Genomic DNA, 13041 nt, shown 5'->3' with positions numbered 1-13041 from the left:
CAAGCTTAGGTTCCCTGCCAAGCCCACCACCTCCCCCCCCCCCCCCCAGCCCACCTCCAGCACCGGCGCCTTGAAGGCCGCCTCCACCTTGTGCAGCGTGGCCGGTGCCAGGCTGCTGCTGCAGCTGCGGATGGCGCGCAGCGGCGGCGGGCTGGCTGCCGGGTAGTCCTCGTCGGCGCGCGACAGCAGGATCTGGTGCATGGTGGGCACGGCTGCACAGCAGAGTGTGGAGGGTTCTGGGGCAGGGAGGCTGGGCTGGGAGGGGCCAGCAATGCGGCAGAGGCGCGACTGGTGATCTAGCCGGCGTGTGTGCGCATGGGGGCCAGGGATGGAGCCGAGGGGCGGGGCAGCGGCAGGCGGGGGGGACACGCGGCGGCGCAGCGCCTGCTGCCGGTTTCGCCACCCTGCACTCTTCGCGCCCTCCCACCCGAAACGCACCACCACCCGCCAATAGCACTCACGCACAGCACCACCACCACCCACACCTGTGTAGAAGGTGGCCCCGTACTGCACAGCGTCCTGCCAGAAGGTGGAGGCCGCAAAGCGCCCCGCCGCGGGCATGACGACGGCGGCGCCGGCCGCCAGCGGCGACAGCAGTCCCGCCATCAGGCCGTGCACGTGGAAGAGAGGCATCACCAGCAGCGAGCGGTCGGCGGGCACAAACTCATACGTCTGTGGGGGGGTGTCGGGGGCAGGGGCAGGGGCACGTGTGCACGTGGGAACAGTACTAGTTCGTTAGCAGAGGCGTGCGGGTGGCAGATTGCGTGTCACAATGCACCACCCGTCCAGCTCATCGCTGCACCCCGTCTCCTACACACTCATGCCCACACCCACCCATCCACACCTGCGCAATGTTGTCCAGCGAGGCGACCAGGTTGGCGTGGGTCAGCGGCACGCCCTTGGGCCGGCTGGTGGTGCCGCTGGTGTGCAGGAACAGCGCGACGTCGTCGGGCAGGGGAGGGTCCTGCACCTGCTCCGTGGCTGGCGCCGCCACGGCCTCGAAGCCAGCAGTCTTGGACTGGATGCTGAGCATGGGCGCCGCGCTGCTGCCAGCGCCTGGAGGCGTGACGGTGAGGGCGATGCAGGTCGGCCCGCCCGCGGCCTCGGCTGCCGAATTGCCGCCGGGGCCCACCACCAGCAGCTTGCTGCGGGCGTCCTCCATGTAATATTGGAACTCCTCCTGTTTGGGGGAGTGGTTGGTTTGGAGGTTGGAAGGGAGAGGAAAGAAGGAGCAGCGGGGAAAGAAGCGGCGTGAGCTGCCAAGAACGCCGCCCGCAATGCCCAAAGCTGCTGCCGAGCAGGCCTCCCACACAGCGACAGAACTGCATGCATGCGCGGCTGGATGCTGAACACAAGCTGGAGGCGGGAGCAGGTGCGCCTCACCGTTTTGTAGTTTTGGTTGAGCGGTGCCGCCAGCGCACGGGCCAGGGTGGTGCCGATGAAGGCGACAACAAACTCCACCTGTGAGGCAGGCCGGGCAGGTGGACGGCAGTGGGCCACGGCAGCAGCGCGGGCAGCAGCAGGCGGACAAGGGTGCGCCTCGGCGGTGCGTGCGGGCACAGGCGCCCAGCTCTGCAGCAGCCCTGCCTCCTCCTCACCGTGTTTGGCTCGGCGATGGTGACCACGTCCCCGGGGCTGATGCCGGCGGCGCGCAGCGTGCTGGCAAACTGGGCGCAAAGGAGGCGCAGCTGGGCGCGGGTGTAGGCGGCGCCGCTGCTGCCAACCTGCAGTGCGGGGCTGGTGTCGGCGCCCACCAGCACGTCCACCATCGTGGTCAGGGACAGCATGCTGGCTTGGTGGGTGCCTGGCGTGTCGGGGAGGGTGTCAGGGGCCGCGCAGTTGGAGGGCGCCAAGTGCTGAGGTGACGGAGGGCTGGGAACGGAGTTGTTGGCTTTGATCGGCTGTAGGTCTTGTGCAGACAACGCAAAGACCAAGCTAAAAGGACAGCGCTCGCAGAAGAATACCGCCAGGTGGCGGCCTCTCAGCCGTCTCGGGCTGGAACACCTGGCTTAATACCGATTGCTAACGAATTGATCAATAGAGGAACGCCGCGCCCCGTCCCCGCAGCAACCCCCTCCACTGCCGCCTGCTGCTCCGCCTCCTGCCGCCCAGCAGCCACCGCTCGTGCGGCAGGGACCTCTCATCCACCTCTTTACACCCTGCCAGAATGCAGATGCACTCAGGCGCTGGCGCTGTGTTATCTACCCGATAAATGAATGAACCTATAAACAAGCCTCACTAGTATACAGACAGCCGAATGCGGGCTTCCCCACGCTACACCTCCCTTCGGAACGCCCATGCTGTTGCCTGGCTCAGCAGCAAGCCTTCCTTCTCCAAACTCCACTTGATTCTACTGCAGCCCCAGCGCCTTTTTCATCTCCTTGCCCGCCTTGTGCAAGGGTCCACGGATGGATCCCCGCTTCTTTTTCTTGCCCGCCTGCGCAGCCAACCGGGGGGTGGCGGGATGAGGGGATTATTTTGTCATTCATTCATAACAAAAAGAAAACATTTCATTTCAGGCGTGCTGCTTACCCCTGAATAAAGCACAGGGGTAACCAGCACGCCTACTGTGGGCCTCACCTGGGGGCTGGGACTGGGGATGGCAGCAGGCACCTCCAGATCGGGGCTGGCCTGCACACCAGCAGTGGCGGTGGTGGCGGGGGCGGTGCCGGCAGGCGTGGCCTTGCCCTCGCCGACGGGCACGGCAGCGGCGTGCAGGCGGGGTTTTGGCGTCCCCACCTCGCCCTGCCTGCTGCTGGCAGCAGAGCTGGGGCAGCTGTCGATCGCCACAGGGAAGGACGCCAGCCTGGCAGGTGCGCAGTCGCCGTTATGGTGGCCCGGGCCGGTGGATGCGACCGAAGTTGGGGCGGGTGTGGCAGGGCCTTCTAGGATGGCGGTCTGGCTGGCCATCTGCAGAAAGTCAGAAGGTGCAAGAGGAATCAGCAGGGTTGCTGCGGCGAACGCAGCTGCAGTAGAGGGCGAGCTCGGGTGCCCAGCGCACCTTGCCGGCCGGCACGCTGGCGGCGGGAGGGACGGCGGGCTCGGGGGTGGCAGGTGGGGGCTGGAAGGCGGTGGCAGGGGGTGGCCCGGTATCGGCGATCAAAACAGGGACTGGGACTGGTGCAGGGGCTGGGACTGGTGCTGCCACTCCCTTGGTGGCAGGAGCTGGCTCGGCTGTCACATGAGAAGCCGTGACCGTGCTGTCGGCAGCTGCCGGCACAGCTGCCGGCGTGGCGTGCGGCGCGCGACTGGCCGCCGGCGGTGGGGGAAGCAGCGGCTCGCTGGCCCTGGACAGCCCCTTGGCCAGACCCTCCACGCTGCCGACCACTGCCCCTGCCAGCGCTGCCACAAGCCGCTCATAAGCCGCCAGCAGCAGGGCACAGTGGGAGAAGAGGGTGCGCCAGAGGAGCAGGCTCTGGGCCTGCACCCGGTGCAGCAGGGTTGCGCTGCTCTCGGAGGTCGACATTTTGCGTGGTTGAACAGCCATTTTGTGTGGCTGTTGCGCATGCCTTGTAGTTCATTCTGTCAAGCACAGTCAGCGCAGCGGCGTCGGCGCCAGCGCCGGTGGCCGGCTCAGATCCCCGCATAGCTTTTGGCCGGCTCATCCCCGCATAGCAGGGCACCTACACGAGGCCAACCCTCGCACTTCAAACCAATAGCATCTCCACCGGTATAGTAGACGGGCCACTAGCGAACAAGGCTCACGATCGATCTGGTTGGGTGAGCGCTGAGGCATTGGCCTTGAGCTCCACCCCGAGCATAGATCGGATCGCGATCAGCGCGCCCCCTCCCCAGCCACCGCCTGCAGGGGCTGCCACGGCGCCCGCCACCGCGCCCTGCCACCGCCCAACGCCACGAGCAGCGGGCTGACGCTCGATGATGCGCCCATCGTTTCCGAACAGCCAGATCCCCATGGGCGCTGCTGATGCTGCTGATGCTCCATTGCATGAGCTGCCGCATTGCTCCCCCTCTCAGCCCACCCCCACCGCCGCCCACCGCTCGCCGCCGCCGCCGCAGGCGGAGAGCAAAACTGTCAACTGGCTGCAGTATTGGTATGCCGTGTCGATGGCTCCTCTGACGCCCTGGGGTTGCCACTCCCAGACTCTAACACCTGCTGTGGCAAATCAAATCAAGCACGACCACGCAGCACGCCTGCCGAATGCTATCCCGCTCCCGCCTGCTGCTGCTCTTGCAGCTCGCGCTGAAACTGCCGCTTCCGGGGAATGTGCTGCCCCTTCACTGTTGTTCGGTGCATGATTCGCAGTCCCACCTGCACAGAGGAACACCAGTCGATTCATCGACAGCAGCAGGCACGCCACCTGCTGCTGACGCACCTCCCTCGCCTTCCCTCACCTGCTCCAGCGGCAGCTGCGTCTCGGGCGCCGCCTCGTGGCCCAGCGCCAGGTTGTCGCTGATGATGAAGTCGCCGGGGCGCCACTGCGACGGCGGGGCAGGGGCCCCAGGAGCAGCAGCGGAGGCAGGGTCAGCCGACCAGCGCACCCAGCGGCTTTACGAAAGGCAGCACAGCGGGCACGCCATCGGCCCGCACCACAGCGGGCAGCAAGCCTGGGGGCAGCGCAGCCAGCTGCGGAAGCCTGGCGGGCACCTTGTGCGAGTACAGCAGGTGCCTGCAGCTGCTAGTGATGACCCCATGAATCTCATCCAGCAGCGCCCGCGTCTCCGCCCCCGACGCCACCCGCTGCTGCTGCGTGCCGACATCCCACACAAAACCGTCGGTCATGCCTGCGGGGAGGGGGAAGCGCAGCGGGCGCGGTAAAGCCAAGCCAGCGAGCATGGCATGGCGGCAGCAGGGTAGGCTAGGGCCGGGAGGGAGAGGGCTGCACTTTCCGGGGGAGGTGCAAGCGCCGCCAAGTCACCTAGGTGGAAGCACATGGCGTCCTGCCCCGAGAGCGGATGTTCATACCTGCAGCACAGGGCGCAGCAGCAGTGGATGTGGAGCGCCGTCAGCGTGAGCAGCGCTGGCCCGCTTCTGATCAGTACGCCCCAGCCTCCCACAAGGCCAGCGTACTCACAGCAGCGGCTTGGCCTGCCGGTGCCGCCGGTCGCTCAGCATCCATAGACGGTCCCAGCGGGCCCGCTGCTCCGCAGGCAGCGAGCCGACGATCTCGTGCAGCGGCGCAAACACTGCAGGGCAGCGAGGGCGCGGCGCGTCATGAAGGGAAGCCAGCCAGCATGACAGGTGGCGAGCCGCCGCCTGCGGTAAGCCGCCGCCTGCAATGATGAGGCGTCTGCTAGGCAGTCGTGTTCAGCCGTGCCGCCAGCAGCCAGGGGCGCTAGGGGCGCACCCGTGTCCCCCTGCGTGGGGCAGCTCACGATGTGGTAAAGCGAGTGGCTGAACGGAGCGGTCTGGAAAGATCCATCGATGTGCCACCCGGTCCTGCCCACATCTGCAGGTGCACGCGCTGGAGGATTCGGCTGTGACAGCACATGGAGCTGACAGGCTGATGACACAGGCTGCTGATTACACAGGATTACATGAAGCTGACAGGCTGATCACACAGCCACGTCTGCGGCAGCGCTCAGCAATCGCCAGTTTCCCACCTGTGCAGCCCTCTGCTCGCTCATTGGACACGCGGAACACATCCGGGTGCGGACTGGAAGGATGCTCTGCAGCAGACAATCAGCGACATATTGCTCATTCTGCTCTGTGCTCGCTATCGGGCTTGGCAGGCAGCAGCACCAGCGTGCCCAAGCTGCCTGAGCGGTGGTCACAGCCATGCTCCTCACTGTAAAACGTAGATTCTAGCTCCCCAAACCAGCTGCTGATCTCCACTTGCCGCTCGCCGCTCATGATGCCTTGGTCTCGAAACACCAGCAGGCGGTGCCTGCGCGCAGGCGGGGCGCTGATGTTGTGAACGCCGCAGGCGGCAGGGGCGGCAGCGGCAGAGGTCGGTGCTCACTTGGTGACATCGCTCTTTATTTGTTGAACCACTTCATCCGGCTGCGGCTGCTGCAGCTGAATCCCGTGCACCTCTGCGCCCACGGGCAAAGGAGTGAGAGTGTAGGGGCGGTGGCCAGCCATCCCTTGGCGAAACGGGGATCCTCGGACCAAGCGTTGAAGGTGGATCATGCTTTGAGAAGCGCTGTAGGTGCAGGGAGGCAGGGTTTGACAACAGGACTGCCAAGCTGGCGTGACTCGCCGGCTGTTGAGCGTGAGCGCTCCTGATCATTGGATTGCTGGGTGTGTGCTGTGAAGATCCCGGCCTTCCACTAAGAGCAGTGTGCTGGAAGATGGGCGTCAATTAGTCTCAACCAGGCACGCAGAAACCCGCGGTGTGCACTGGCCTACGGCGGGAGGACGCCGCAGAACATGTCATGATCGCCGCTGGCTGCAATGTGGACATGTCGATGTGCCGCCACCCCCGCCCGCCGCCAACTCCCGCCGCCACCACCGCAGGTCTGCAGACTATGGCGGCCGCAGGCTGGCACATCCAGGACGGCGCCGACGCCAAGGGCCGGCGCGTGATAGCCGACAGGGCGTACCGCGCCGGCGACGTCGTTCTGGAGGACGATGCGGCGGCCTGGTGCCTGATCAGCGAGCAGCTGGGCGCCTGGTGCGACTGCTGCCTGGCGCCCGCCGCCCAGCCGCTCCGCTGCTCCGCCTGCAAGCTGGCCTGGTACGCGAGCCGGGAGCACCAGCGGCGCGCGTGGCAGGCGGGCGCGCACCGCCTGGAGTGCGCCGCGCTGCGCTCCTGCGTGCCCCACACCCCGCCCACCGCCGTGCGCCTCGCGCTTCGGTGCGTGCTGCGGCACTGGCATGCACGAGCACCACGCGCAGCAGGCGCAGGAGCAGCGGGCTTAGCAGGCTCAGGAGCGGCGGGAGCAGGGGAGCCTGCCGATCCCGACCCCAGCCGCTACGGCGAGGTGCTGGGGCTGCGCCACCACTGGGGGGACCTGCAAGACGCGGCCAAGCTGGAGTGTGCGCAGATGGGCGCCGCGGCGCACCACCTGCTGCAAGCCGCGGCTCCCGAGGCGGCGGAGGCTGTGGGGCCGCGCGAACTGGCGCTCCTCATCGCCCGCTTCGGCTGCAACAGCCACACCATCAGGTGCGTTGGGGTGGCTGGCAGCCAGCCAACCAGCCAGCCAGGCGGCTCCTCCCTGCCTCTCTGCCCGCTGCACGCTGCCAATTCTTGCTGGAGCACCCCATACTGGAGCACCCCCTGCATGCTCTCATCCCACCATGCGCCCTGCGCCTTCGCCTCCCCCTCTCCCTCCCCCTCCTCCTCCCTCTCCCTTCCCTCCCTCAGCGACGACGAGCTGCAGCCGCTGGCTGTGGGCATCTTCCCGCTGGGCGCCATGGCCAACCACGACTGCCGCCCCAACACGCTGCACGCCTTCCGCGGCGGGCGCATGGTGTTCAGGTGGGGACGGGGGTGGACGGGCAAGCGCCTTGCTCGCGGTTGCTCGAGGGAGCAGAGGGAGGGCAGGATGGGGCATGTGCAGCCCTGCACGTTAGCAATTCGGTGGTGGCTGTGGCTGGTGCAGGGCGGTGCGGGCCATCCAGCCGGGCGAGGAGGTCACCACCTCTTACACCGAGCTGGCGGCGCCGCGGTGGGAGCGGCGCGCAGTGCTGCTGCAGCACCACCTGTTCGATATTGATGCACCGCCTGGCGATGGCGGTGCCGTAGCAGAGGCAGCTGCCGCAGAGGCGGCAGGATTGGGAGCAGGCTCAGCGGCGGAAGCAGCACCGGGAGCAGCAGCAGCAGGAGCAACCGGCCCCAGCTCAACAGCAGCCGGTGCCACTCGGAGCGCAGAGCAGCAGACGGCAGTGCAAGCTGCACTGCAGTGCATGCCACAGCAGCAGCCAGCCGCCGTGGTGCCGTTGGAAGTAGGCAGAGGCGTGGAGGTGCGGCTGTATGCCTGCCAGCAGCCGCCCTGGCCTCACGATGAGCGGGATGGCGACCTGGCCGAAGTGGTGCTGGTGGGGGCTGGTAGCAAAAGTGGGGCCAGCTGGGGCGGCATGTGGGGAAGCATGCAACAGGCAGGCAGCACATCGGGAGGGGCAGCGGCAGGAGTGGGTACCGAGTCGTTTGGTGTGGAAGAAGAGCTAGAGGGCCACCTGGAGGTGGCAGGGGCAGGGTCTCTGGGCAGCAGCAGCCTCAGCAGCACCGCCCTGGCAGCAGGGCCAGCATCAGGGGCCCAGCAAGGGGCAGCCGTGATTCACTGCTGGTCTGGCGGGTTGGCCGAGCAGCGAGCAGCGGCGGAGCAGCTGGCTCGGCGCTATGCTGCGGCCCTGCAGCTGCAGCAGTCGCTGGAGGGCATGCTGTGCGACGGCAGGGCAGAGGCAGCCGTGGGGCAGCTGACGCAAGCGCTGCAGGGGCTGGCTGGCGGTACGGCTGGCGCCAGGCTGGCGCTCGGCCCGCGCCACGTGCTGCGCATGCGCCTGCTGGCTGACCTGCACCGTGCTGCGCTGGCGGCGGGGCTGTGGGAGGCGGCGCTGGCAGCTGCCCGGCAGCTGCTGCCGCTCTACAAGCAGGCTTACCAGCCGGTGCGTGGTGTGGGCTGCCTGGGCAGATTGTTCTGCTTGTCTGGCTGCTTTCTACAACATGCAGTGACATGTCCCTACCATGATTGCGCTGTTTTTGCATGCTGCCGTGTGCATGCTGGGCACCGACAGATCTCTGCCCATGTGCATCAGGTCCTTTCCTGCCCCCACCATGCGCAGATCTGGCCGCAGCTGGGCCTGCTTTGGGCTAGCGCCGCCAAGCTGGAGCATCTGCTGGAGCGGCCCGCCCAGGCGCTGGCGGCTGCGCGGGCTGCGGCTGCGATCCTGGGTGCCACGCACGGCGACGGCGGGGCTGTGGTGCGGGAGATGCAGCGGGTTGTGTTTGAGGCGCAGCAGGAGCTGGGGCGGGAGGAGGCGTGGGGAGCGGCGGGTGCGGCAGAGGAGGACTGAGGACAAGGTTCCTCTTAAGCTCCCCACCCAGTGCAGCAGCATAGCGGATGCGCGGGAGATAGGGAGGGTGTCGCGATGGCAGCACTGCTTGCCCGACGCGCCAAGCACATGCGGCAGGGCAGACTTCGCCCCTTTCCAACTGATTTTACGTCTCTGGAGCCTATTTGTCATCTCACAACTATTAGCCAAAGCAAGGAAAGTATCAAATCATCGGCAGGCAAAGCCGCGACACAGCCCGTTTCTTTGAGCGGGCTCATTCTCAGCGAGCGGCCAGGCACAGTGCTATGAGCGCAGGGTCAGCACCAAAGCGTCGTGGGGAGAAGTCAGATGTGCACCCCCTCACACCATGCTGACCAGCGGGAGCGGCACGGTGGGGCTGTCCGGGTCGGGCACCGACACAGGCAGGTCGCCCTCCACGCTGGCGGTGGTACCACTGCCGGGCTTGGCGGCCTCATCCGTTGAAGCAGTGACCTTGGGGGACAGCAGGCCCACGATGGCGCTCGGGCTGCAGAGGGCCCAGGCGGCGCGGCGCTCCTTGCAGAAGGGAGTGCAGGGGCAGATCAGTGCCACCGCAGCAACGGCCACGCCCAGCACGAAGAGGGGGACCAGGATGATGAGGCCACACAGGCAGCACACCATAAAGCCCTCATCACTGTTGCCGCAACCGTAAGAGCTGTGGTAGCTGCTGCTGTACCTGCCAGGGTATGCGTTGGGCCTGCTGTCAGCAATATACATTGAGTCTGCGCCCCTGAAGCAGCCGCTGCCCTGGATGACTGCAGCAGGAAAGCCTACCAGGAGGCCGATGCCGCAGGCACCCGCGCACACATAGCCGAAGATGCGCCAGAAGCGCTTCCAAGGGAAGCGCCAGCTGGAGAGGCCGCCAGGGGTGGGGCTGTCACTGATATTTGCTGCCAGCCCAGTGGGGCGGCCTCGGTGGCATTGGCGCCATCCGTGTATGCTGCGCCGCTGGTGGGGGCGAAATCGTGGGGCCCCTCACTGTCTGGAGCTGGCTCGCTGGGGCTGCCGCTGGCGGCAGCAGCAGGCGGTGCAGCCTCGGGGTGGGGCGTGGGGCTCGCAGCGGCGCCGCTGGTGGCAGGTGGGTGCTGGGTGGTGGCGGATGGGGCCACGGCGGGAGCGGGTTCTGCGGTGGCGTCCGGGACCTGGGCAATGAAGGGGCCGGAATGCAAGTGATAATTAGCATCAGGGCGCCGTTCTCGTCTTCAAGGCAGCCAAGGGCAGAGGATGGGCCTGGCCTCTCAATGGCCCACATTCCGCCCGCTGCTCCCGCTTGCCTGGGCGCGGGGCGTGCCACTCGACGGCGAGGTGCTGTTGCCGCCTGGTACTGCCTGGCAGGAGGCCGCCAGGCTGCAGAGGATGGCGACGACCGCCAACAGACGGCCGCGGAAATGCATCGTGAGCTCCTTGGGACAACCTAAAGGTGTTTGGGGGTGTTTGAAGGTGAATTCTGCATTAAAAGAGCACATGAGGCGGCCAAGCTATGGTCGCGCGCCTTGCGCGCTGCGCCGGCCGCTGGCGCGGGCGCCGAACCCAGTCTGTTGAGCTGGTGTGAAAACGTTGTTCTCAGATGAAAGAGGTGCACGTGAATGCAGATACCAGCAACCAGCATCATAGGGCTTTCCTCACGCAACCCGCGCCGCCGACCGGAGGCGCAACCGAACGGCACAACTGCGCGCGCCCGTAAAGATCCTGTGTCGGCAGCTGGTGAGTGAGAGCTGGTACTGTAGGTTCTCTCACTAATCCGACTGTTATGTACCCCACGTTGGGAGGTAGGGAACGATAAGCCAGGCCAAAGATGCGCACCCGCCGCTGATGACGTACTTCTGTACCAACACACGGATGTCATTTCAGCCGCCCCGCATACACCCTAACTGAACTCCCCCTGATCACTTCCTCGATACCACCGAAACCGTTTGAGAAGGCATGGTGGCCATCACGCGGAGCGCCGCTAGGCTACGGGCTCCCGACTTCACCGTGCGGCTGCCTGACGAGCTGCTGGAGCTTTGCTTCCCCGCAGAATGCCGGGCGCTGAAGAGGTAAGCGCTGCCGGGCACGGGTTTCCGCCATGGTCTCGCCTAGAGTTCAACTCGAAGGCTCGGCTCAGGCTGCGCCAGGTTCCAGCAGCTGCCAGCCCAGTCTTAGCCCTCCATCCCCTGGGCCTGAGTCCTCGACTCCCTGGCCGTTTGGTTTTGCCTGCAGCCAAGGCCGCCTGCGCCTGGTGTGCCGTCGCTGGCGCCAGGTTGTTGACGCCAGCCCCACACTGTGCTCCTGTCTGTCGATCGGCTGCGCGTACCTTGCCAAGGACCGCCCTACCAACCTGGACCCAGAGGCCATGGTGCGGCTGGCCCAGCAGCGAGCCGGCGTGGTGCAGTCAGCCGACGTGGTGGCAGCGCACCTGCCAGGCATGGTGGATGCGGCGCGGCAGCTCACTGCGCTGACGTCGCTTGCCTTGCAAGCTACACCCGACTTTGGGTATGAGCAGCCCGATGCCAAGAGCTGTGGCGCGGCGCTGGCGCGGCAGCCACTGGGCCTGGGCGCCCTGGTGCGGCTGCGGGACCTCTTGTTGTGCGTGGACGACCTGCAACCTGCAACCTGCGGCCAGCTGTCTGCGCTCTCCGGCCTGACCCACCTCGACGTGGGGACCGTCATGGCTCAGGTTCCGCCCCAGCTGTGGCAGGCTGCGGGCTGCATGCCGCGCCTGGCGCACCTGCGCTTGGTTGTGCATGTGGGTGTGCATGAAGCGACGTGCACCATCGATGGCGAGGCGTGGGTGTGCCTGGCGGCGTGCACCCAGCTGACCGCGCTCACATTGCGCCACTGCTTGACACATGACTGGGAACGTGCATCAGGTAAGAGGTGTGCGGCTCTTGATCACCACACCACACTGCCTACAACACCCCGCCCAACTGGGCAGCCACCATCCCTACCCCTGTCCCTCACCACACTATTCCGTGCATTGCCGCAGACTTTGAGCTGCTTCCGGGCATCGCTCGGCTCGAGTCGCTGCGCTGCTTTAAGCTGAGCGGCAGCCTGGGCAGCCTGGGCGACCTGTGGCAGCACCCAACCCTGCGCCATTTGTCGCTAGACCTTCGCAACGAAGACCTGCCGATGCCCCCTGGTGCCGACATATGCATGCCCGCGCTGCAGCACTTGAAGTTGAGCAGCGAGAAGTTTGACTGCCTGCCACTCCCGCCGCCACAGCTCTTTGACTGCCTGACGGGCCTGACATCGATGGAGCTGACGAGCAGCACGCGTGGCATGGTTGACGAATGGCATGCCTTTGATGGCCTGGGGAAGGCAAGGCTGAAAGGCTGCATGTGTTGCCCGCTGATGTGGCACCTCCCCCGATTCGTCTGGCTCATCAGGCACGCTCTCTCCCGCGATCCCTCCCTTTCCTTCGCCTTTCAAAGTCTCTAAGGCTTCTATTTCTCCCCTCCCGCACCCCGCAGCTGCCGCAAATTTAAAATTATGAACCAACCTGTCATCCTTTATGCCTTAGAACGGCGCCAAAACGGCGCCAAGAATGTGTTTCTCACTAAGTCAGATGTAGAGGGCATCATCCGGATCAAGCAGGGCGACCAGCAGGCGCCCTCAGGCCGGCGGCGGCGGGGTGCGGGAGGGGGGGCGGCAGTGCAGGGCGGCACCAAGAACTACAGCAAGAAGGTGCTGCAGTTCTTCCAGGTGCTGAAGGGCGCTGGCGGTCAGGACATCCTGTGCCGCTGCGTCAAGCGCAGCGGAGAGTGGCGGTGGTGCCCCGTGGTGCCGCTCGAGGAGCTGCCCCGAGTGATCAAGGAGCACCACGAGCGGGCGACTGGCTTCAGCGGTGTGGAGAAGCTGTACACACATGTGAGTGATACAAGGGGTGCAATGCTGCCGCCAGACCAACTGGAGAGTGCTCTGCATCAGGCAGCAACCGGATGCATCGCAGCAAGCACGGGGGGTGCGGCACGGCCAAGGTGGCGCTGCCCTCCTCTCCATCTATCCCTCCTTCCCTCCCTCACGCCGCGCACTCCCCTGGTCCTCCTTTGCTGCTCTGCTGCCTTTCCTGCAGCTGGCCTACAACGCACCCACCGAGCTGGCAGCTGGTGCTGACGGCAAGGTGCCCT

At 66.2% G+C, this 13041-nt stretch overlaps 5 protein-coding genes across 5 annotated transcripts in view; 2 read left to right on the top strand and 3 right to left on the bottom strand.

The window, feature by feature from the left end:
• CHLNCDRAFT_48296 (hypothetical protein) overlaps positions 1-1902 on the bottom strand; it is a 5901-nt gene extending 3999 nt beyond the window's left edge. Inside the window, exons 1-5 of the mRNA XM_005845058.1 lie at positions 1599-1902; positions 1384-1461; positions 845-1180; positions 486-672; positions 55-212 (exon numbers count right to left, since the gene is read on the bottom strand). Coding sequence (XP_005845120.1) covers positions 55-212; positions 486-672; positions 845-1180; positions 1384-1461; positions 1599-1787 — 948 coding nt within the window. The 5' untranslated portion in view covers positions 1788-1902. The remainder of the gene's footprint in view (positions 1-54; positions 213-485; positions 673-844; positions 1181-1383; positions 1462-1598) is intronic.
• A 448-nt stretch (positions 1903-2350) lies between these two features.
• On the bottom strand, positions 2351-3466 carry CHLNCDRAFT_137506 (hypothetical protein; the record flags this gene model as incomplete). Its single annotated transcript, XM_005845057.1, has 5 exons — positions 2351-2437; positions 2581-2631; positions 2740-2910; positions 3002-3061; positions 3197-3466. The coding sequence occupies 5 exons, from the start codon at positions 3464-3466 to the stop codon at positions 2351-2353; spliced, it is 639 nt and encodes a 212-aa protein (XP_005845119.1).
• A 696-nt stretch (positions 3467-4162) lies between these two features.
• CHLNCDRAFT_137505 (hypothetical protein) lies at positions 4163-6043 on the bottom strand (the record flags this gene model as incomplete). Its single annotated transcript, XM_005845056.1, has 9 exons — positions 4163-4270; positions 4354-4437; positions 4607-4743; positions 4878-4924; positions 5034-5145; positions 5307-5408; positions 5563-5628; positions 5749-5846; positions 5922-6043. The coding sequence occupies 9 exons, from the start codon at positions 6041-6043 to the stop codon at positions 4163-4165; spliced, it is 876 nt and encodes a 291-aa protein (XP_005845118.1).
• Positions 6044-6429: 386 nt separating this feature from the next.
• On the top strand, positions 6430-8917 carry CHLNCDRAFT_137504 (hypothetical protein; the record flags this gene model as incomplete). The annotated part of the gene is made up of 5 exons (XM_005845173.1): positions 6430-6758; positions 6873-7067; positions 7269-7382; positions 7507-8509; positions 8687-8917. 5 exons carry the CDS (start codon positions 6430-6432, stop codon positions 8915-8917), a joined length of 1872 nt encoding a protein of 623 aa, XP_005845235.1.
• Positions 8918-10858: 1941 nt separating this feature from the next.
• CHLNCDRAFT_137502 (hypothetical protein) overlaps positions 10859-13041 on the top strand; it is a gene marked incomplete at both ends in the record, with an annotated part of 5633 nt that continues 3450 nt past the window's right edge. Inside the window, 5 exons of the mRNA XM_005845172.1 lie at positions 10859-10971; positions 11135-11784; positions 11901-12105; positions 12385-12781; positions 12987-13034. Of these exons, the coding sequence (XP_005845234.1) occupies positions 10859-10971; positions 11135-11784; positions 11901-12105; positions 12385-12781; positions 12987-13034 (1413 nt within the window). The remainder of the gene's footprint in view (positions 10972-11134; positions 11785-11900; positions 12106-12384; positions 12782-12986; positions 13035-13041) is intronic.

This window comes from Chlorella variabilis, assembly GCF_000147415.1.
Source record: "Chlorella variabilis unplaced genomic scaffold CHLNCscaffold_19, whole genome shotgun sequence".
In the NCBI taxonomy this organism is placed as follows: domain Eukaryota; kingdom Viridiplantae; phylum Chlorophyta; class Trebouxiophyceae; order Chlorellales; family Chlorellaceae; genus Chlorella; species Chlorella variabilis.
Note: the sequence above shows the minus strand (reverse complement) of the source record. Positions and strands in the feature narration are given on the sequence as shown.